Here is a 25,399-nt window from a genome sequence, read left to right on the forward strand (position 1 = left end):
CACAAGCCCAGTTCAGAGGCAGCAGGGTGGCCCAGACCCTAAATCCTGCTCTTAACCCAGGTTTGTTAAAAAGAGGAGATCCCCTACTGCACCTTGCTGATCGTGTGTCAAGTTTTCCAGTTTTAGCAGTTTCCGGTAGCTGCCTGCCATGTTTGTGATAGAGTGCTGTGGCTAGAGGTGCTGCCATCTCTGAATGTGCATTCTGCACTGCACATTCTATGCTTTGATCAAAATGTCTTGAATAGGACTGGGTCTGCCTCCTGCCCCTTCGTGGCCAATTAGAGGGCATCTGATGATGTCAGGAGGGTTTCCCTGTTCCTGGCAGCACAGAGCACAATTGGGAGGCTTCACCAGTGCTTGGAGCCCACCCCCCTTCCCAGCTCCCATCTGAAGCAATAGAGAACATGGCTGCAGTGCTCATCTGGGTGGGGAGCTTGCACAGCTGGCTGGAGGCTCTGTTCATTGGTATTAAATAGGGTAAGAGCCCTTTTCAGTCCCAAAACAACCCCTTTTGATCATATGAAAGAGCCCATTGTCAAAAATTGCCCCTTCTCCCTCTCATGTGATGGTGCATCGTCAGTCTGGAACTTAGCACTACTGAACTAGCACAGTGGTAGTCTGGATGTCAGCCACTGTGTTTATAATAGTTGTGCCCTAACTGGAAACTCTGGTTTCTAAAACTTTATCTTCAGAGCCATTTAGTCAGATTCATTCAGTAATTGTTGATGGTGGATCAGATAATTCCATCCTGGAAAATTATACTAAACTCATTTCTTTCCTTCAACCAGTGTTAACTACATGAGGAACTCACAATCCTAGAAGCAAGGTCACCTCTGTTGCTAAGGTACTTTAAACTTTATAAAGAAGATGAATCCCACAACTCTACACAGGATTTGTTAGCATGGAAAAAGCAGTATAGTTGCTGCAAAATTTTAAAAAGAGGCTATTAGAGCCTCTTGGTATCGATTGATATCAGTGTCCCAATTAATCAGTTTTGTTCTGCTCTTGCCCAAGAGTTCTCCTAGTCCATCATTTCTTATCCCAGTGGGAGTATGGGAGGATCATTTTCAATCATTATATGTGCAGGATGGGCTGTCCAGCATTGATTTGGAGCTTGATGCTGATTTGCATCCCCAGTAGGTACGGGTCACATGTGTGGAAATTGTGGCCTTGGTTACGCAACTCCAATGAGGCAAAGCCCTGGACAATGACTTTATTGCAGTAGAAGTCATACACAGCAATCTGAAGTAGTAGACACAAGTCTTGGCCTCGTTTTTTACCTCTATATACCTCACTGCACCAATTCTTAGGGACTGGGGCATAGACATAACAATTCCCATTTACAAAAAAAGGGATACTCCTGCCAACTACCATCCCATTAGTCTCCTGAGAATAACTAATAAGTTGTACACTAAACATTTAAATGAAAAACTCCTGGATTGGCTTGAATTTGAACACATCTTGGCAGAGGAACAGGCTGGTTTTAGAGCTAACGGCTTTCTCTCAAGCCCTTATTCTGCAGCATCTTGTTGAAAAGTACATGGCCAAACCTAGTACTGCATTGTCTGCTATGTTCATTGATTTTAAGTTTGCATTTGACTCAATTTTCAGGGTAAAATTGTGATGAAAACTTAAAAATTCCACCATAGATAGATGTCTGTTGCATTCAATATACAAATTGCACAAAAATTCCTGTTTAAAAGTCCATTGCAATGTACAAGGTCACCTTACCAAAGAAATTCCAACATGGAGAGGTGTTAGCTAAGGTTTTATATTAGTGCAATCACTATTCAATTTCTATATTAATTCCTTGGTATCCCATCTGAATAATCTTGCCCACCATCCCCCAAAGCTTGCAAATAAACACCTTGCAATATTTCTTTATGCAGATGACACAGTTGTACTGTCTCAGACTTCAGTTGCCTTAAAATGAGCATTACACTCTCTTGCTCTGTACTGTAATGCAGAAGCTTTAGAGATTAATTATGAGAAGACCAAGATCATTACCTTTGCTAAGTGCCCCGAAGTGCCACTTGGTATCTGAATGGTCATGAAATTGAACAAGTTAAAAATTTTAAATATCTAGGTGTTGTTTTCCAAGCCTCTGGTAGCCAGAGTGCTCTCTTGGATTACATTTCGCAAAACACCCAGAAATCGTCATCAGCCATTCAATCCTTCTATTATTCCAGAGGTGCCTTATTTATCCCAGCAGCAATAAAAGCAATTTTTAGCTGAAGTGTGTGCACAGCTCCTGCATGGTGCATAATCTGGGCCCTATGGCAATTTTGTGCCCTTCAAAGCTGTGCAATCCAAATTTCTAAGAATAATTTCTAAGTAGCAAAATGTGTTCCAAATGTGGTTGCCTGTTGGGAAGCTGGAGTGACCAAGGTGGAGACGGGTCAACTATCCTCACTTACTGGCTAAGGCTGACCTTTCCTCCAGTTGGACTGGTCACCCTGATGTTAGTTGACAACTTTAATTCAAAATGGAAAAAATCCCTCCATCAGAAACTGGATTATTACACTTCCTCTCAGGAAGCCCTTATGATGATCGTAGGCCAAGATAGCACTTAAACATGGGTGACAGATATGGTAGGGCAATTAGACCAATCTTGCCTTCCAAGAGAAGTATTTGTGAGTAACCAACCCTCTATTTCAAGTCCTCCAAAATATTTAAATCAAATAATGGTGTATACATTTAGAAGAGCTTTTACTCTAGTGGATTTTAATGAGCTTTCTATGGCTGTATTAGAAGGAAAATTCCATATGTACCCTGGCTCTGCCCTTGTTGTGCAAGAGCCATTGGATCAATGGCTCATGTCCTTCTATATGCAGAGATCATCCACACAATCAAAAGCCGTGTTCTGCCCAGGTTTGGGAGCTGTGTGTGCTCCCAATTTTCAGCTGTGTGGAAGCAAGGTGAGAGGAAAAACTACCCAGGTTTTTCTTCTACCTTGCTTCCACATAATCACTTCTACCCAGGTTTTCCTCCTACCTTGCTTCCACACAACCAAAAATTGGAAGCACACACAGCTCCCAAACCTGGATTGAATGCAGTTTTTGATTGTGTGAATGACCTATATCTCGTTTATAAGGATATGAATTCTCGTCGTTTTATTACCACCTTTTTATTCAAATTTCCAGGTCACTCAGATTCATTTTATCTTCAATATTTACTGTCCGGCCAGAATGATTTAACGTAGCAATTTTTTTTAATAGTTCATAAAATTTGCCAAGAGTTGGTTAAATTATCTTAGCTTACTGGCCAGTAGTTTACTGTTTCACTATCCTATTGTTTTACTTTGCTTCATTAATTGTTTGTTATGTTTGTCAATAGTGGTCATTGTCCATACCCCCCCCCCCAAATAGATATCTAGTTTATGTTCAGAACAACATATATTTGGTTCTTTTTACTAAAGCCCTTTCAAAATTGTACATGGAATAAATCCACAGAAAAATAAACTGCCTATGAAAGAAAAGCAATGTACGAGTGGTTAATGGATATTTTGCTATCTTGAAAAACCAACAGATGAAGCAATCTCCCCCCACCACCCCCACTCAGCCCGGAAAATAGAAGTTGGTCCCATTTTCTGAAAGTAAGTCTTAAATATTTATTAAGCACTTTGAAAAACTGAAAGTTTACCATATTGCTGACATGAATGGCAGCCAAACATGAGGCACATATTTTGGTAACCTACATTTTTGAATTCAGCACACTTTTTTAAAATTAAAAAACACAGTTGCCTCTAATTCATGATAGTCTCTAACCACAGATATCATCATCTTCCATAACAATTTTATGATAAATGGGAGCCATTATTCAAGATGGAGGCCAAACATTGGGATATAAAATTTGGCAATCCATATTTTTGAAGTCAGTAGCCTTTTTTTCTATGAAGAAACATCTGATTGCCACTAATTCCTTCCCCCAAATGACATCACTTTCCACACTTTCCAGAAATCTTACTAGACTATGCTGGCAAAGGCACAATGCAATAAGAAAGAGAACAAGTTGTCTAAATCCACACTGTGATTTATTAAATTTCAAAAGGAATTCACAATGTATTTCGTAAGGTTGGCCTAATTTATGATGAAAAATGAACTGCTGGGGAAAGTGACAATGTGTGATTTACAGCGTTGATGTCACAAAACCGGAGTTATATAGCACACAGCTTTCAAAATAGCAACTGACCTTTTCTATTTCTGATTCTGGTAGCTTTTCTTCCTGACACCATAGTTACTTATTTTTAGGTCACAACAGACTTTTCAGGATAAGGGTATCTTCAAAGGTTACTTATAGCAAAATTATGTATGTTGTTGGAGGTTTAAACAAAATACTGGCATCGGACATGTACAGAGCTGAACATTACTACTACATTACATACTAGAACACAGATTGCTATCTTAAAATGATAATTATTGATTTCAGTAGAAAAGTATAAATGTACTTTCTGACTTTATACAGTATTCTACATCCCATTTTTATTCCCAGTTTTTAGATAGTTTGGTGTTTTATTCCCAATTCTTGGAGTTCACTGCTTTCCCATATTGGTTTTGTACAGTGCCAGCTGCTCATACTTCTCAACACCATCTTTACAACTCTTGGAAAGTGTGAAGGATTTTGCCAAAGATAAGCTTCTGATTCCATGCCCAAGAAATAACTGGTTTGCTCTTCCACATTAGTGTCAAAAGCGCCCAAGCTGCAGCTCTCAAACAGAAACCCTGAAACGGAAGTATAATTTTGAGCTAGTGGACTAGCAAGGACACACAGATTCTGGCCCAACCTGTTACACAGAGTTCTGTGTTTTGCTTTCTGCATCTTAAAAAACCGGAATCGGTCTAAGGGCAGAGGAAGGGCACATGGTAGCTGCTTAACTCTTTTTCCTCTGGTCATCTGTTAGCTCAAAATTACTCCCCACAAGCAACTTTTACACATATGCTAGGTAAGGTCCCTGCATCTTCCCTGTATATTTCCCCTTGTGGGTGAAAAAACAGCCTTGAGTGTTTGCACAGAAAAAATGACAGGGAAAAGGGTTAAGCAATTTGTTTCCATTTACCCCCTCTCTACCCTGGCTTGCAGTCTGCCCAGTCTGATGTTGGCATTTTAGAAAACACTATGGAGAACATGAAGTTCAAGCCTCGGACTGTCTATAGAAACAGTGACTTTTAATCAGAGTTGCATTAACAAACATTAAAAGAGCACCAAGCAAATGAGGCCCATGATTTGGATGAATTATTTGAGATTACCTCTTATCTATTCCATACTCATTTGACATGATTTATGGATTTTTTAGAATAGCTTTTGTTGTGTAATATGTTATTTTAAGGTTTTAGGAGACTGCACTGAAAAGTGGTACTGAAATTGTATAAATAGAACAAAAACATAAACTTAGACAGGATAAATGACCTCCATTTAGGCTTTTACCAATCAACTTTTTTCTCAACAACATACTGGATTTTCAACGTGTCCCTCACTGTTTCCTCATTTTTAATGCTTTTATTTAATTATATTTTATTTAAAATATTTTATGTAATTATATTGTTTTAAAATTTTCTGCTTTAAATCTTTAAATGGCAAGAAAGGACAGAGTATAAAAATGATTTCAATTTTTGTAGTGAGCAGCACTGAGAAATAAATCAAACATGGGCCCCACGATATTGTAGTGGAAACATTTGAGGGAGGACAGAATACGGTAGGAATTGTATTTTAAAAGAGAGCATTAGACAAAGCATAGCTTCCAGATCTCAAAGTAGAATTTTGTGAAAAAAGGATACAAAGGGAAGCATGCTGGGAACTGAAGTTTGTTGTGAGTAATGGTACATAGGGCAGCTTCACATGATTAGGTGAAAGTACAAAGTAAGCAGGAGGGAGGTGCCAAGGGAACACATGCTCTCAGTGGGCATGTTGTCTGAATTACCAACTTCTGCCTGAGATTCTACCGAGGATCTCCATGCAACTTCAAATCTAGGTGTCAAGTTGGTAGAAACTCAGATAGAAGTTGGGAAATGGGCACGTTGGCATGCTTAGGCAACACTTCTGCCAGCAGTGCACACTTCCTGGGAATTTCTGTTTCCTTTTACCCCAGTTACCCCTAATAACTTGGCAAAGAGGCACCTTTTAATGTGGTGATTCTCTTTATTTAGCAGGGGGAGAGTAACTGGCCCTATCCAGTACTTCCAGTGACTGTTGCTGGTGTCTGTCTTATGTTTCTTTTAGATTGTGAGCCCTTTGGGGACAGGGATCCATCTTATTTATTTGTTATTTCTCTGTGTAAACCACTCTGAGTCATTTTTGGAAGGGCGGTATAGAAATTGAATAAATAATAAATAAAATAAATAATAATAATACTTACTTTATACTTATTTTTGTCCAATTGTGAGATGCTCCCCATACTAATTCTCAAAAATGGAGAAAAAGGAACATCACAAGAATTTTGGAATCTCAGAAAACCAAGCATTTTGTTTTTAAAAAGCAATTTCCTTAAAAATTTCACATTTCAAGAGAGAACTTGGCAACCCCCACCCCCCTCCATGTTTTAAAAATAATAGGACTAGCAAGCTCTTTCACTGTTGGTATAAAATTAGGACAGGAAAGAAACCATAACACTAAGATTGAGAGCAAATAGGTTAAGGAAGTATTTGGCCCCAGAGTACAGTTCAGCATACAGCCTTCATGTCTCTGAATCCAGGACTTTTCTGGCACACCAAGTACAAATGGTTCAGAGATTAGTGTGTTAAATGCATCTCTCAAGCACCTTCCTTCTTTAGTTCATTCCTCTTTTCTCTTGAGGGAGCCTCGTCTTCTTAGCATCTACTTCTTATGCACAGGGAATCATAGAACTTTGAAGTATGTCTCCTAAAATACTGATAATCATCCTCAATTAAAATGTATAATGAATTTTAATTTACCACTTACCCTTAGGATACAGCTGAGTAGCTAAGAGCTCATTTCAGCTTATGCCCTAACTTGAGCTCTCTTAGGGATCCATTTTGAATTAACACTGCAGGGCTCCACCGCCTTGCACAGTGGCATTTGGAAGTATTTGTATCAGTACTTTGAACAAATATACTCTCTCTTTCCAACTAACGCTAGTGACACCAACTTTACAATAGTGCTGGACTGCTGGTGACAAACTCCATATTTCTGAACCCAAGTGGAAATTTCCAACAAAAAGGTAGAATGCACCAGGAGAAAGAACAATGAACTAAGAGGAAATTAGTACCTCAGTCTGTTTTAGAGATAAAAATGGCAGCTATGCTGCAGAGACACACTACTGATGGACATTGTGATCAGGGGCACAGTTAGGCATGGACCTGGGGGGGCCTAGGTCCATGTGCACACTCTCCTAGAGGGCCCCATGATTTTCTCAAAGAGAAAAGATGGTCCTTTTTCTGTTTCCAGAATGGCTTGGCCTAGTGTTTTGAAATTTGACACCGATGTAGGACACGTTATCAGAACTCTGTGTATTGATTTTGATGCAATAGTCAATTTTTAACAATTTTTTTATTTTAATCTTTTTAAAGTCTTACAAGTGGCTTGTTTCATGGCAGAAAATTACAAAAGCTTCTGGAACTGAAGCCCCTGCTTGGACCATCATTTCACCCTCATGTGAAAGAATCCTCTCTTTGTCTTCATAAAAAGGTGCAAGATGACCCTCCCCCTTTGCCCACCCATCTACATTTCCAGAATGTCAGGGCTTAGAATTCTGGAATTGAGCACATATGTAGTCCAAAATGGCAGGACTCTGTGTATTTTTATTTCAAAAAAAAAATTGGTCAGTCCTGTGATTTTTAATGAAATCTTCCCTACTTCAGTAAAGCTGCCAGAAAGAGATTACTCTAGAGTACTTCACATCTAGTAAAAGTGGAACTAACTGTTACATCTGAATAAACAACCTTAAAAAAAGAGAAATGCATCATGCTCAAGTTGGTTTGTGATTGAAAAGGTCTGCATTAGAACTGTGAAGGGGCAAGTGTTGTGGTGGTTCCCACCACTTATGAATGCACTACATGTCCAAGTTGGTTTCGTGTTTGAACTGCGGGTCCAAGGACACGTGTTGTGTCCCAGTTAGTTTGTGATGGCTAAGAAGCTGCTTGAATCCACTGGGGGTTGTGTAGTCTTTGGGGGTGGTGGTGGCAAATGAACTCTGGCTCATATTTGTAGGTTTGTGGTGAATGATAAAGAAGATGTACGGTTGGGTAGTCATGCCCACCCACCCCCATGCAAAATGCACTCTGGCCCAGACCGGTTTGTGGATGTGTGTGTATACACACATATACATACATATAGAGAGAGGGAGGGAGGGAGGATGCTTATTTTGCAGGGGTGGGTGGGGGACATAAGTTCATTAGGTCCAGGGTCCAAAATTACCTAGCTGCCCCTCTGTTACTGAATCTTTCACTGATGCTTAATAGACATGAACTTCAAGAGTTCTGGTTCAAATCCATAATAAAGGTTTTCAGCAACCTTCACTAAGAGTATCGGTAACATTTATTCTAATATGAATGCTTTAAAGCATGTTTTAAAGAAAGCAGCCTTAGAATACAAATACACGCATTTCATTATGCACGTTGCCTCATGGTTGCCTTCTCTACATATCCCAGATTTTCTCTCCTGCTCTTTCCCCATACTAAAGCAAAACTACTGGTTCATACAGCTACTGGTGCATGTTGAGTATTATTTTACAGAAACAATCCCCACCCCACTAATCCCTGAAGAAGAAAACATGAAAGGGACAAGCAGGAAAACAAAAACACCCAGCACAGCAACAGAGAGATTCTGACGGAAGAATAGTCTGGGAATATATTGAAAAGGCTCAGAACAGTACAAAGTAGTGATGCACTAGTAGGTTGTTGCCTGAAGTCCTTGGAGTTTCTCTACTGCTCCAATTGCAGGCTTAAAAGGTCCCAATTTGGCTGCCACTGCCCCATCTTCCTGCAAGGTTAAAAAGAACCCCGCCTGCTGGGTAAAGAAAAGGTGGAGGCAACTACCTTGTAGACACATAGCATCTTTCCCCATCATGGACCTGAGACCCTAGTGGGGGCCTTCTCCACAGTAGGAATGATGCACAGAATGTCATTTTCCTGCCAGAGATGCTGGGGTTTGTAGAGTTCCAGTCCAGACCTTGGCTGTAAAAATTGTTCCATCAGGACTTGCAGCAGTTTGGGAAACTTTTAACTATGTTATTCTAGCTTACACAGATTTCAAAAGTAGAGATGCTTCCTCAAAAGAAATACAGTGGAGACTCTCCCCTGTATTTAAATTTTAGTAGAGTGCACAGCATGAAATGAATAAAATAAAAGCCATTCTCAGCTGTGAATCACAATTGCTGGTCTGTTTCAGGGGAATAAAGGGGGAGGAGGACTTCTAGGTGCACAAAGAATCAAATAATCTAGGTGCACAATGCCCAGTGCATTTCAATAAGTTTTCATCAGGGACACTATAAAAATACTGTTGAAAATAATAGCATTTTACTATGGCTTTCTAAATTTGTATAGGCCCCAAATAAGATTTATCCAGAAGTATTGGGCCTAATACATTGTACATCTAGAGGTTCTCCTCTTCCTTCATTTTTACGTGGGTGGGAGCCTTTTCTCTCCCCCGCCCCAGTCCATTTTAGGGATATTTCAGGTGTTATATTTCCCTCCTTACTTTTGAAAACATGTACAGGAAGTAGCCAGAAAATGATCAGAGCTGGACATGTGAATAATATTTTCATGTGCATCATGCAGTCATCTGGCCCAGGATCATGGCTTAGGAATTTTTCTGATACCGGTACTTATGTTTGACTCTTCCGATATTATTGAAACATATAACTTCTGGTCACCTTCCTGCATACATTTTTAAAATCTATAGTAATAGTATGCCTAAACTTACACACACACACACACACACCCCAATATAAAATATAGTATTAATTCAGGTCCATGATAAGAGAGACATGGCTTTTTCTTGACTTTTTAAATGTATCACGCTGCCATGATTTTTTGAGATACAGTATTTATGTTTGTTTCCTCCTCCTATGTTAGCTTGGGGACGTTATATGTGAGAGAATGAGGAACTCCTTTATCACTGAGGACTTCCTTTCATTGTGTCCGGCCACTAAGGGTTGCTCCAGGTTGAGTGGAGGACAGGAGTTGTGCTGTGGGAGAGAAAGGAGCTGTTTCTTTTCCAGCCATGTGTCTGCTCAGAACTGCTCCCAGACTGTTTTTCAGCCTGAGTGGTAAAAGTCAGAGGTCCTGGTATCCTATATATCTTTTTTAGGGGAAAGCAGTCCATATTATTGAGGGGCAGATTCTGAGCAGACAAATGGGTAGGAAGAAAGCATTAAATCGTTCCTCCCTAGCCTCAGTCCTCTGTTGGGAGAAAAAGAATAGTAGAATGACATATAACAGATAGTTCTGCCCTAAGAAACAAATGTCATGTTGATTCTGGGATAAATCTCTAATTGTTTTCCTATGGGAATGTAGAGTGAAAGATGGATTTTTCCTTATGGAAGTTTGCCAGAGTTTCCAAAGTCATTTTATGAGAACGATATAAAAGCCCTATTCACAGATTATGCTTAGCACACATACAATCTGTGTATAGTGTTCGCATGTATACATTTTTACACATGTACAGTTATTCATTATACTCAGTGCATGTACAGAAGTACACTTCCTATCTCTACCCAGCATTTGAGATGGCCTATATCCAAGTTCACTTTTTAAATGAATGCATGTACAGTCATTCTCACAAAGACATGACAAGTGTACAGACACCTGTATGGATATACACCATAATGCCTGCATAGGATTAAAGGTTCTAGAAGAGAAGATGAGCTCAATAGATGCTTATAGAAAATTGTGAGGAAAAAGTCCCAAACAATTTCAGGGTACATATGATTCAACAGTGCTACATCACATGATTATATAGACTAAGTCTATATACTGTAAGACTAGATGCATTTCTGTGAGTGTGAATCAGACATTCATACATACATACATACATACATACATACATACATACATGCATACATATTATATCCCGCTCTTCCTCCAAGGAGCCCAGAGTAGTATACTACATACATACTTTCTCCTCACAACAACCCTGTGAAGTAGGTTAGACTGAGAGAGAAGTGACTGGCCCAGAGTCACCCAGCAAGTCTCATGTCTGAATGGGGATCTGAACTCGGGTCTCCCTGGTCCTAGTCATAACTACAGTATGAATAAAGCCAATGTGATACCGATTTCAGTTTTTAATAATTCTTTCTGTTGCTGTTTACTCTGATGTTGAACAACTTCCTTTGTGTTATTCAGAGGATTGTGTGCCAAATGCTGGTATAGTACCAACTATAGTGATTGCGTTCCCCATCATATTAGCATTTATCATAGCTATTTATTTGATTGGCAGTTCACATCTGTGTCCAGATATTTTACTCCGTTTCTGTTGCTATTTCTGTGACCTTTGATAAACATGCTCGACATCTATTTTACAGCTTGAACATTTTGTTATTGCCTTCTATGAAGTGCAAGGCTAGAGGTCACAGACAAAGTCCAAGCGACAAGGAACTCTGAACCTTGGGTTTGTAATGAGTTTTGCCACTGTAACCTGAGCTTTTTCAGTGGCAGCGTTATGTCCTGAGTGAACTGCTCACTCATGAGAGTGTAAGGCAATGGGGATACCCATTCACAGCTCATGAGAAATATTATCTGTAGGAACAGGATTGTTGGGCAGAATCCCTACTAAAGTGTGATAACAGTCCCCCTTCTCCCAGGAACCGCTCTCTCATGAGCATGTCAGGCCATGGGGATTGGATGTCAGATGTCACCCAGCCAGGCTGCTCTATATAAGCAAGCTGTGCGGACGGGTGCCATGGCAACAGCTCCCTGTCTTGGCATGATATCTGTCCAATGCAGTTTTTTAAAAAAATTTGGATTTGGATTTTGAAATTTATCCTCAAAATGAGATTAGTTTGGACATGTTGGGAAAATCACTTTTTAAAACATCTATAGTCAGAATTTTAGAGAATGTTTTCTTAGTGGTTGTTTATTGGTTCATACTAGCATTAATGGGAATGTGCAACAACCGACCCCCCCCCCACCGAGGAATTTGTCTAACAGAACTTAATTGGGCTTCTTTTTAAAATTCTTAGATGTTTTGTATTGGGGTGGAACCCTGAGATTTGCTCCCAGTTCCACAGAGAGGCTGTTCTCAGGGTCAGCGAAGAGCAGGCTAAGGCAGCCAAGCCTGTTCTTGGCTGCTCATGAGAAGCAGTGGGAGGAAAGCGGCTACCGCTGCCACCACAGCAAACCCACCTGCGGAGCCCTTCTGCAAAAGGAGCTTAAAGCGAGCAAATGCTCTCTTAACCTCATGTTCGTGGTCATCTGCGGAGATTGCGGAGTCCCTGGCTGGCGTCGGGGGAATCCCTACAATGCACTATGCACTTGTGCAGTGTATTAGGGGAGTTTTGGATGGTGGGGCGTCGCTTCCCATCCCCCGACCCTCCACGCAGCCAGCAGTTCCCGGCAATCATGTGGGCGGGCAATTCTCCTACTCAGGAAGGGAAGAGGAATCATCTATGGGGAGGTAAGTGCTAGCACCCTTCCTCCCTGCTTTCCCTCCAGCTCTTTCTCACCGAGCATGAGAAAAGGATCTTAGTGTAACATCTCAGTCCCACAAAAGTCATAAGGGATCCTGCCAGTTGTCAAATACCTTTATCTGCAATAATTTTTGAAGGGTAAATGCTGATGATGAACATGCATTAATCGACCCTGGTGTTCTCCCTTTTTAAAGTTCTTGTACCAAACCCAGAGAATTTTAAGGAACCGTCTGAGAGTTCTGCAGGGACAAGTTCTCTCTCTCTCTCTCTCTCTCTCTCTCACACACACACACACACCCCTACCTCATGGAACATTTATAGTACAGTATACACCCCTTTAGATCATTGCTAACTAGAAATACTGCTGAATTTGTTGAGTTAATCCACTTGACATTTATAGGTACTTTATTACAGAAGCGGCAATGCATCATGCTAAAGCATGGCTAATTATCCTGTCTGCTTTCCAGAAATATTTTTATAAGAAAACTGCCTCCTCTTCTCCTGCCCAAATCCTTTGCCTTCAAAACTCTACACCATAAACAAAATATAACAAACACGCACACAAACACACACAGCTCTCTCTAGGCAGATGGCTGCTTCCACTCCCACTTGGAACACTCACCACCATTTAAACAAAAATAAGGATATTTGAAAGGCTGGCACAAGCGTAAATTGATTAAACCTCAATTAGGAACACTGCCAAGGGCCATCATTTGTCAATTTTATAGTGACCTTATTAGACAGCCTATGTTTTAACATATGAACTGGATTAATTTATAGTAGGGATGCAGAACTCTAGGCATTTTTTGTGACAGTTTTAACTCAGTTTTCTTTTTAACTCAACCAGTTAACACCCCTTTCTCTGCACCACCACACACATATTCTCTTCTTTGTGTGTGCCACTACAGAGTCTCTCCCATTCCATAGTGCTATCTCATCTGTACATAATGTCTCTGCATCACTCCTCTCAATCTCCCTCTTTTTTCTTACGCCCAGGTCTCTCTATAGGCCCCCTTTTAGCTCTTCCTTTTTCCTCTGTGCAATCCAACCCCATAATACCCTCCTTTTCCTATACTACCAAGATCTCTCTGCACTCTTATTTCCATTATTCCTATCACATAGATATCACCTAGATCTCCGCATGCTCATCTCTCATCTATCTCCCTTTTTTGCTGCACCCATGTAATCTCTCTGCTCCCCATAACACTCTCTCTCCCCATCACGCAAGCTTCTGCAACATGCCTATCATCTCCCAGTCTCAATTTTTCTTCTGCTTGTCTTCCCCTGTTACATACATACAGATATATACATAAAATATGTAAATAGAAATCTATTCCAGCCATGATTTGGGTGGTGCTGTCTCCTCTCCCTCTTGTGGGTAGCAACAAGGCTAATGGTATTGGTGGAACTGATGTTCCTCCTATTTTCCCTGCTCCCTTCTCATCCCTACAGCTCTTCAAACCCCACCTCCCCAATAAAACTGTTCCCAATGGTTGAGGAAATCTCAACAATAGGATCGGATGCAGCATGAGGCTGGGCAGAATCTCACAAATCAAGCTGACACACCTTCTGCAAGCTGCTGTGTTTGTGGAAGGTGTCTCTGCCTGGTTTCTGGGGATAACCCCCTCCCTCTGTTCCATTTTCAGGGATGCCTCCCTTCTCTTGCACTCACCAAAGAGCATGCCATCTGATGCATAAGACTGCACTGTAAATAATTGTAATTTTGATTCCGTAGGATGAATTTGAAACATTGCTTGCAAAAATTTGGCTGGCATAGTTACGCCTTACCTTATGGTGCAAACTGTGAAGAGTTTTCAGAACAATTAAAAGAGTGCATTTACCTATTTTAAACAGCAAATTCTGAGACTGAATTAAATAGTCCTGAAGAACTGCCATTCTTTATATTAAGTGTTTTTGAACTTGAGCATTTGGGACGAGGGGAAAGAAAAGCATGAAATAGATTGTTTAATTTTTATTGCACACATGTTCAAACCAAGGAAAACTGAGTGAATATATATATGATTGCAGTTCTATGCCACTTATTTGGGGATAAGTCCCATTGTGCTAAGAGGGACATCTTTAACAGTCTTTTTGCTAGACTGAGCTTAGTTTAGGCACAGGGAGAAAACAGTCTTTGCTGTAACCTGTATAATGTAGCTAAAATCATTTACAAATTAGAAAAATTGCACACTTTGAGCTGATCTAGGCAAAAATTAATAATCAAATGATTAGATTAAGTATGATACATTTTATGTTAGTGGATAAGGTGTAAATAGCATCTATCTAGACTTTGATTTTAGTAGTAGTTAAATTCCTCACTAGATGGCAACGTTGATCCATATAAATATAAGAGATGCATACAAGGGACTTTAAAGAGAGATAGTGGAGGGGTTAGGTATGATTCTCTAACATGGATCCTAAACATTTATTATAGGTAAGAATGTTAAAAGGGATATTGGCACAAGAAGTCCCCAGACGAAGTAGTGTGTGTATGAGGCACAGCTCTAGGCAGAAAGTAATCACCTAGAAAAGGAGGTGTCTTTTGTGGCTAATTGAACAACACATAACATATACATCCAAACTCCGGACAGCTGCTGCCTTGGGTAAATTAGGAAAGGGAGCTTGAGGCAGAGCATATCCAAGTCTAAAGTGCTGACATCTGAACATCACTCAGAAAGCATCTCTACATTACACACATAAACCGGTTGAAATGGTCAGGCTTTCCCTAAGGGAAGCCAGCTCTGTGAGCAGGCTAGGGACTGTAACATTTTTAGCATTCTAGCAAAAATTCTTGGGCTTTCTTAACAAAAGCCATAAAGGCTTAAATCAATATGAAATGGGTACACTGCAATATAGATGTAACCACAGGAAAAAGCACCCCACAAACAAAACATGCTAGGTCCCTTTGCGTTATCTGGGAACCTTCCCACATAACTGTTGAAAGAATTTGGGCAGTTTTTGGGAAATGAACCAATGAATTCTGAAATAAACCAGATTTACAGCTCCTGCCCTGAAAAGGATCTCCTGAATCTTTAAAGTCACTACAGCAAGGAGACATCTGGCAGGTGCAAGCAGGTTTTTACAGCAGCACCCCTAAACTTTTCTCTGCCATGCAGTTTTAGAGAGACACAGGATCTCCCATTTGTTCAGGAGCTGGCAATCCTATACATATTAGAACAAGCTTCTGTTGGTGAGTTTGCTTCAAAGGCGCCACTAATAATCTGCATAGAGAGCTGAGCATTCAAGGCTTTTATGCCACTTTGTAGCAAAAGGAAGCATTGTTCAGATCTGCAAGGAACAGAGTGCTATGATCCCAATCTGGAAAATGTGGTTAGAACCTTTTCAGCTCTCAACCATGCTTTCTCATGGGATGGCCTGAGACCTAACAGGGCAGTTATTGTGCTTCTCAGCCCTTCCTCCCAAGCACTGACATACTCTGTTTATCACTAATGCAACTAGATTAAAACTCAGTTTAATATATTTCCCCTTTAATAAGTCTGCAAGACTTTCAAGTTTTGGTTGGACCAGGGCCAACTCTGGTTGTGCAGTGCTTCCTGTAAAGTTGCCACATGTTATACTTGCCTCGTTCCTCTGCTTTTGACAATAGTCTGACAAACAGAAATGAAGCCAGTAACACTTTCCTATACTTTATCTCCATGCCCGGAAAAGTTTATCTGGATTAATTTCTTATGCAAAGCTGCCTTTAAAGGTATAGAAGCAGGTCTTGAAAAATGAGCCTTGTCTTATTTCTCAGTTGCAACTACCTTGATTAGTCATGGTTAATTTCTAAAAAGTTTGGTGATTAGGTTGTCTAGTACAGGGATTCTCAGTGTTGGGTCCCCAGATGTTGAGAATCCCTGGTCTAGTAGTCATGCTTGTTGAACAGGAAACCCTGCCTAGGGTGACAGACACAGAGGAGGACAGAGCTGTATAGAATAGACCATTTTGCCAAGTGTATTGAGATAGTGGGAATGAGAGCAAAGCAGGAGAAACAACACAGAGCAGGGCTTCCCAACCTGTAGTACTCCAGATGTTGCTAAACCATCATCCCCGGATGAAATTTACTGTGGCTGGGGATGATGAGAGTTGTAGTTCAGCAACATCTGGAGTACCACAGGTTGGGAACCCCTGGCAAAGAGGACAGACACAGATGAAGGGAACAGCAACTGAAAAGTGACTTAGCACAACAGAGGGAGAAAGCGGGAGGGATGCATGTGAAACAGGGGATGTTTACTATAACTGTGACTCTGATCACCCTAGCTCTGCCCCCTGATTTCACATGTATATTTCACAGTGGCAAGAGAAACACACTGGGGCCACATGACCTACCGGGGGGGGGGGCAAAGGCTTCCCAAACCTTGCCTTCCCCCACAGACGATTGTTGCTTTGTTGGTGGGAGAGCGTTCCACACTCCCACACAATCAGCCCTGCTCCGTGCAGAGCAGAGCAGGGCGGATTAATCTGAGGTCGCAACTCATTGTCCCAGCCTCTGTGAAGCCCACAATGCAGCATGTGACTCACGTGCTGCATTGGAGGATTCCCCCAAGAGACCAGCGCTCTACATGCCAGGCTGGAAGCAGCCTGTTCTGGTATACAAGCAGGTAGCCGGGGGTAAGGGAGTGCTCACTCCCTTAACCTAGGCAAACAGCTGGGGTAAATAATGGGGCTAGGTGGTGCTGCCCCGCCAGAATTGGGCCCAATCCCCCGCGGTTCTCACGCTCAGCCTAACCCAGGCTGGGTGTCCCTAGCTCAGGTTAGGCTGCCCATGAGAACAGCCTCACTCTTTTCACTTTCTGTTCCACAACTGAGCACTAGTTTCAAAAACAGGCTTCAGGATTCTAGGGCATTAGAAACCTAGGGTGCAATTATAGGTCTGGTTTACCTTTTTTGTAGTCTGCTGCTTTGGGCTGCTAACTCTGACTGAAGCTATTTCTGCAGGCTCCCCCCCCCCCATATTCTTCACAATATCAAGCCATTAAAATATCCAGGATGGCTTTCAATAGTCACCTCGAGATGGATGCCGATTCCTGGAGACTCCAAAGTAATCTGGAGGGTTAACAAGCCTACTGCTGCTATACGGGCCAGGTTCACAAATAACGTGGCACCTGAGATTGCTGAGAGCTGCCAAAGTCCCGGAAATGGGAGCAAGCCCTACTTCAGGTCTCATGAACCATACACCGAGATTGGACACGTCATATGAATCCACCAGTCTGGGCATATCCCGTCCTGCTTGTGGCAGGGAACCCATTATCTCTCACTCACTTCATGTCTAATTTACAGCTTTCCAAATCCCTGCTGCAAGTAGGGTAGATATCCTGGGACCAGTGGATCCATACAGCATGACCAATCTCGGCATATTGTTACTGAGACCAGAATTAGGGTTCACATGTGCTCCTGGAGTTTTGCCAGATGGCAAACTTCCCATAGCTTCAGCTCAACTATGAATCTAGCTGCTTTGATCTTTTTGACAAGCCTTTTCAAACTTTACTTCTGTCTTCTAGATCAGATGTTACTTTTTTTAAACTATATAGTAACACCCCCTACATCCAAACTTCTCTAATCTGAACTCTTTTAAAACCCGTACATAGTTTAACAGTAGAGAAGTAAGCTCTGTTTCGATTTGCCTCTCCTTTTGGGCAGTATAAGTATTATGCCTTGTTACATGTGAGTGAGTTTTGGGCGGTATAAAAATTTGTTAAACGAAATACTGTAAATAAATAAATAAATGCCTGGATAAAGTGAGGACTGTTCCACTATATCTAGATTTCACAGTATATACTTTGAGCAGCCAAGTTAGCCACAATTCTTTTCCAACTGAAAGCAGATTTTGTCTAGGCACATGAACTTGGAACAAGCAGTTGCTGATGGTTCATCATGCAGTTAGAACTTGTTCAGTGAGCAATAAGAACAGTGGCACATATCACCTCCTGTGCTTATCCTTACACTCACTGTTCAGGTTCTATAATAGCACATATTCGTTCTTCTGAACCCTAATACAACTATTCCATGTGCAGGGCCAACCAGACAAGGAACCAATAGTGCTTCAACAGTGTGATAAAATTCAACATATTCGTAAGTGGGAAATTGTCAACAAAGTCCAAAAGAAACACATTTGACTTCAAAAGAAAAACCATCTAAAAAATGAGGGGACGTGAAAAGGAAAGTCAAGAAGGTCAAATATCTACAGAACATGTGCAGGCTATTTAAAACCACAATAACAGAAGCTCAGCTAGAAGGCACACCACTAGGGAAAAGTGGCAGCAAGCCCAAGAGGATGCCAGCATGGCTGAGTGAGTCAAGGAAGCTATCAAAGGCAAGAAGGCTTTCTTCAGAAAACAGAAATTTTGCCCATATGAAGAGAACAAAAAGGAATAAACTCTTGCAGAAGAAATGTAAGCTAGCAATTGAGAAGTCTGAACAAGGTGAGCAATATTTTTTAAAAATATATCAGAAGCAGGAAATCTGCCATGGAGGTTTAAGAAAGAATATGTGAATAATAAATATTTATAAATAATGAATAAAGTTTAAAAATTTAATTTCTTCTGAAATGGTGTGTAGAAAATTCCTATGAATTTCAATGAGCCTCCATTAGACCACCAGTTCATATGCATAGGCTCCAGCTGAAAGTTTCCTAAAATTGTTATTCACAGAATGCACATTCTCAAACTGTGGGGCAGGCCCCCCAGAAAAATGCCCAGAGGGGACCACAATATTCCACAACATTCCAAGAAGGATTGTAAGGTAGGTGGAATCTTCCTCTGACCACTAATTAAGAACTGGGTGGATTAAATACCCCTGTCAGAGGATACTAATTGGCCTACAATGGATTTACGAGGGTGATGGTTCCATCTTTGTCCCATAATTGCACCCTGATCTAGGAATAATTTTTTATTATAATCATGTTTGCCAGTGTTGTTTCAGGTGAGGACTAAATGTTTCCTGTTTATTCTGTGAGCCTGGATCTACACAACTTCACTTGCGTTATTTCTCGGTATGGGAGACTAGATGGTAGAGTAAGTTTGAAAAGGGAGAGTGAGTTATAAACATTTGAGAAACCTGTCATGCATTGTACAACATGCATTGGCTGAGAACAATGGTCAATAATTGGATGGGTCATATAGTTAGAAACTTCTAATCCATACTGAAGAATCACTGTTTACCACCAGAACAGGACTTGACGATATGAGACAGCCAACAAGGTCACAGTTCACATAACAATGGATGTAGAGTTGAACAACTGGTTTATAATACAAATGAATCCAGTTCTCCAAAGCATTTATGGAGACAGTGTGAACCCACCTAATAAAGATCCTGAAAGCAATTTTACTAATATGAGTGTACAATGCAAGATTACACAGTGAAGTTGTATATTGTAATTAATTTTCAGAGCTAGTTCACTTCCATCCACCTTCAGAGCTCTTTGCTGACAAGAATGTGTAGAGTTGTCAAAAAGATCATTAAGCCCTCCTGGTAATGAGCTCGTTTGATACAAACTCCCTATTTAGTAATTATCACTTGATTGATTCATCAGAGGCTTTGGTGTTCCAGCTTCATAAACAGATCATGAATTGCTACATTTATGGAATGTAAACATTTTAGAATTCTGTTAACTGAACCCACAACAAACCTAGTCAGGCATATGCCTCAGGGCCAATCAATCCCAAATAAAACCTCAGTTTCCCATACCCACTGCAACAGAAATTACATGCACACATACAAACAATGTAGGGTTTTCTTACCTATTTCCACCACGGTTATCCCTGGAGCTAATTGCCCATTGTTGCAAGAGCTATAGGTAAACAAGTTTGGTACAGAAGTGAGGTCATAGATAGGTTCCTGCTTGATCTGCTTGATTCCAGTCATGTCTAAGCCAGACTGATCTGGGGAGGGCTGGGCAGAATCCACATTATAATAACCCTCTGACTTGGGCAGGTCAATGACGTGCCCATTGGAATAAGTGCCACCAGTTTCATTGTTCAGGTTGCTCAGACCGTTGCTGATACTGTTACTGTAGACGCGGGCCAGGGCTTCGGCTTCACCGCTCTGCTGCTGCCGTTGCTCCTGCAATCGCTGCTGATGCTTCTGGACTTCGGCATACAGGCTGTCCCTCTGCTTTTTGGACATTCTTCCAAATTTTACAGCTGAAACAAATTAACCAAGAAAATAGGCATTGTTGGATCGTATTGCCAGTCAGGACTATAAACAACGTTGAGTGTGCAACATGTTTCCAAGCAGTTAACTCATTCATCCTTACAATTACTCTGTGAGGCAACTTGTTGATAATTATTGTAAAGTGGAAAAGAAACTAAGACTGAGAGATAATGACCTGCCCAAGTGTGCCCTTCTACCTCAAATCCTGGTCATACTGTATGTCTGCTTGGGCTGCCTGCAGCCCAAGCAGACACAGAGCCAGGCACCTAGAGTATCCAGCAGTGAGGAAATCCCCCAACGCACGATGCTCCTTGTGCAGTGCACTGTGGGATTTCTGGAGTCCAGGCTTCATTTCCCCGGCCTCCAGGTGGTCACATGTCTCCTGGTAGCGCTGCTTGTGTGGGTGCAGGAGACATGGGCCCAAGGAAGTGAAGAGATCAACTGAGGGGGAAGGTAAGAGCGATCCTGCCTCCCCCCCAGCCCTCCCCACCCAGCCATACAGGGTCATGTCCGTGACCTTGCTCAGTTGCAGAACGCACAGCAATTAATGGCTACATTTGCATGTAACACAGAACCAGAGTTTTAGGGGGCAGAGGTTTACGAATGCTTGCAACTCCGGTTCTTTGAACCAGCCAACCCTTTCTCTTAAACTCCAATTTGAACTCTCAGGTTGTAGTGAGTTTCATCTCCAACCTGAGGTTCCATGCAGCATATGTGTCATCCAAATTCAGAACTGCAGTCTGCATTTGTTGTAGTCAGAGTTGAGGGAGGAAGCTCTTCCTTCTCTCCAGCTGTGATTGGCTGTGTGGGCTGTTCTTCATGCTGGAAGGAAGACAGTCCCCCGCCCCCGCCATCTTGCAGACGGCAGTTAGATCACTCTCTGTGACATCCAAATTTGGAGGGGGGGGGCGGGGAGAACTGCGGGTCCATTGGACCCACAGTTCCACATTACATGCAAATGTGGCCAATGTGTTGAGTTTATTTCCAGTCACTTTATCTCCATGTTGGGAGAACTTCTACTTGTCACACAGCAGTTGAAGGTACAGAAAGGTACAGAACACCAACCATAAAAAGCAGCAACCCTACACTCTCAGATTTGGCTACCATGACATGTGTTCAAGTGATCACAACATTAGGTTACTGTGATGCATGGAGCTTCCTTTGAAGATCATTCAGAACTTTCAGCTAGGCCACAACGCAGCCAGGTTCTGTCATAACTTTGATCTTTCAAGAGTTGCACTTGTTTGTTTACAGGCCCAGTTCAAAATGCTGGTTTGCCCTAAAGAGAAGATCCTAGGACATGGTCTAAGGGCACATGTTCTCCTAAGATCTGCTGGAGGGCCCAGTGTAGGGCACTTTCATTGTCTGGAGAAGGGTCAGAGGCAGGATCTTCTCAATACTGATTTCTTTCCTGTGGAATTCCTTCCAAGGGAAGCTCATCTGACTGGCTCTGTCTAGCAGGAACTCTGCCCTTTTAAGAAGGGCTTTTGGGTGATAAATTTTTGGTTTGGGTTTACCCTTTGGATTGCATAAGACGTCTTGTTACTGACTGTGCTATAGAATTTAAATTGTTGTTAGGTTTTTCAAAATGTGGATTTTTTTAAACTGACGGTAAGTAGTCATAAGAACCCCTTTGGGTTATTCATGTGATGTGATATCACATGAAGTACCCAAAATGTAACATTTCAGAAATAAAGTCATTTCCCCCCTGAAGAAGGAAAATTGAGGGGGTTCTGTGCGCTCAATAAATTTCTTTGCTTTCTCATAATACATGCCCAAATTTGCCAATTCAGTTTATAAACTGCATCTCTGTGAGGGGTAAAGCTGCACAATATAATAAAAAAGGGCTGCTATCCACCAAAAAGCTGACAATCTTAAGAATACACCAGGCAGGTCTTCAACACCAGCCTTATTTTTCTGTACTTCTCATAGCCCACAACCTCTATCCTGCTCTTTTCTTCCTCGTTCTCCTTCCCGGATGCAGCCCCCCAAAAGATTACCATCCCTATGAGCACCTGGACCAGGAGGATTAAAGGGGAAAGCCATTTTAAAATGTCAGCTATGGAAGATGCTGCCTGCCCCCTCACTACCAGGAGCAAAGATGCAGGAAAGTGGACAAATTCCTGCCCCCTGCCTGGTCCTGGAGTACTTCTAGGGATGGGGGAAGAGAAAGGCCAAAATCCCAAGGTGCAGCTTGGCAGGGGGGTTGGGGGTTGGGTTGAGCAAGTGGTGTTTGGATGAAGTGAAGTAGGACCCCTCCAAAGGGTCTGGATTGAACTAGGGACCCCTCCAAAAGGCTGAATAAGCTCAAAAACAAATAAGACCCATTCATATCCTCCAATAGTTCACAGGTGAAAATAGGGACATGCTTAGAACACCCTAATTCTCATACCATGTATCACCAAGCCCTCCCTGGCTCCAGTACTACACATCTCTGAAAACTTTGCTCCTCCTGCTATATTGGTTTGCTCTGCACTAGCCTATAAACAGTTGATTTAAAAGCCAAAGTGTTTGTCCTTTTGATGAAAGGCATAATTGTCCTGCAATATGTCTTCAAGACCAATGTTCCAAATATACTTAGTGTGTACTCTGAATGCTGCCTTCAGAGTGGGTATTTGTGTGCATGTGTTTTCATGGATGTGCTCCAGATAATAGATGCATTAATTCCCCACTCACTTCTAGAAACCCTGGGAAGAGGGCGAAACCCTGAAGAAGTGACAACGCTCGCAAATGACACTAACAGAATTTTAACAAGGCATCTGCAAAAGACCAAAATAGGGACGGTGATTCACCAGGGACAAGTATCAGAAAATAGCAACTGTCCCTGGTAAACAAGAGCAGTCGGAATATATGATATTGTTAGAAATCTGTAATACACTGGACAAATACACAGGTATTTAATTCACTCTTTTAGGAATGGTTTGGATGGACCACTCTCTGTGCAATTAGGAGGTGTTTGGTACATATGACAGCTAATCTGAATATCATTCAAACAGGCCCATTGTTCCCTTGCATATGCAGTGTGCCTTAGCAGTGTGCATGGAACTGTTTGCGATGGTTCAGTTTGAATTTGAGCCTGTAAATCATTTTGTTAGAACTGGTCTGTGAATCATTTTGTTAGAACTGGTTGGCAGTTTGGTTTGTGCTGTCAAGCTGGGTTGAACTGGTTCAGCCGGTTCAACCCAATTCGAGTGCCTTTGCTTGTAAAGGGGAATCCGCCATCGAGGAGCCATCGCCCCTCTGCCAAGGAGCCGCCATGCCACTGCCCACCCCTCAAACCCCTTTAGAGTTAGGGATCCCCTTTGCTTGTAAAGGGGAATCCTTACTGGATTCCCCTTTACAAGCATAACTGAACCAGTCAAACCGTCAGTTCAGACTCTGAAAGGCTTCCTTTTTGGGGTGCTGGTCTGGTTCAAGCTTGCAATTTGAAATGGTTCTGTACATCCCTCGTTTGCATTCTTCTATCTTTTTGCCAGGTGAAGCCCTTGGGCAGGGCTACAGAAATTCAGCTCTCCAGCTGTTGTTGGACTACAGCTCCCATCGTTCCCAGGCACAGTGGCCAACAGTCAGGGATGATGGGAGTTTTAATCCAACATCTGCAGGAGGGCCACAGTTGTGCAGCCCTGCCTTAAAGTTGGCTGCAATCCTAACCATAGTCACCTACACCAAAGTAAATTCCACTGAAATCAATAGACTTATTTCCAAGTAAATGTGCCAGGCAGCCAGCACCCTGCTGTGCATAACAAGCAGGCCTGCCATTTCTTTTTCATCTCTCCATGTTCTCCATCAGCAAACCAAAGCTATAAAAATGTACAGCCTTCAGATTTGTATCCTCTGTGATTTATCAATTTCCTCCAAACCTTTAATCTGTACACTAACAGGATTAGTACCTTCTGAAGATAACAAGCCCTACAGCCCTATTATCACAACCTGTCAACGGGGCTGTTATCTTCACACACTCATTTTGAAAAAAGAACCTTACAGGTTAGAGTTAAGGCCTAGAGGGAAATAACAGACTTGAAGGTAAACACTCTATAGGAATGGCACTTCCTCCAAAGAAATATTCATGGATTACTCTCCAGACATACATTTGAAACATATAATCTGAAAGTGCTAAATGTGTGCATTCCTCCTGAGAAGAAAGGGAGGAAATTAGGCCTCTCCTGGAATAAGTCAATCTCTTCATGCAAAGTCACTTCTCCATCAATTGCTGCAACAGGCAAAGCAAAAGTTATGTTTTACAGGGCATTTTCTGTGTTTGACCCACCTTTGACATTCTCTGGTGTGTATGAAAAGGAGGGCAGACTGATCAGATAGTTTCTTCTTGGTTTAGGCAATATGAGCCTCATTCTTATCTACAATAAATACCACATGCCAGTTTGGGCAACCTTAAAAGCGCATTACATCCACATCAGCCTGCCCAAATGTTTAGGGCATCTTCTGAAGTCTTTTTCTGGGTGCCACCTTCTTTTGAAATTAGGTAGGTGGAGATTGAAGAAAGCTGCTCAGTTCTGACATCCCACTGGTAAAATGTTCTCCCCAAGCAGGCTATCTGTACTGGTATTAAAAATATTTTTGATTGTTTTAACTGTTGATTGTTTTAACTCAATTGATTTAACTGCTGACTGAGAGTAGCCACCTAAAAGGTAGGGTATTAAATCTTTTAAA

The 25,399-nt window shown here is 41.6% G+C and overlaps 1 protein-coding gene and 1 long non-coding RNA gene across 7 annotated transcripts in view; one reads left to right on the forward strand and one right to left on the reverse strand.

Moving 5' to 3' along the window:
• The window catches only part of RORB (RAR related orphan receptor B), a 210,942-nt gene that overhangs the window by 33,086 nt on the left and 152,457 nt on the right, over positions 1-25,399 (reverse strand). For all 6 annotated transcript variants that reach the window (XM_053298312.1, XM_053298311.1, XM_053298310.1 and 3 more), the window contains one exon: positions 20,320-20,721. In XM_053298312.1, coding sequence (XP_053154287.1) covers positions 20,320-20,721 — 402 coding nt within the window. The remainder of the gene's footprint in view (positions 1-20,319; positions 20,722-25,399) is intronic.
• Positions 788-23,636, forward strand: LOC128345798 (uncharacterized). Its single transcript, XR_008316650.1, has 5 exons — positions 788-844; positions 3,529-3,595; positions 18,595-19,002; positions 19,231-19,321; positions 23,414-23,636. It is a non-coding gene; the product is annotated as an uncharacterized LOC128345798 (long non-coding RNA).

The sequence above is a fragment of the Hemicordylus capensis genome, chromosome 2 (assembly GCF_027244095.1).
Source record: "Hemicordylus capensis ecotype Gifberg chromosome 2, rHemCap1.1.pri, whole genome shotgun sequence".
NCBI lineage: Eukaryota > Metazoa > Chordata > Lepidosauria > Squamata > Cordylidae > Hemicordylus > Hemicordylus capensis.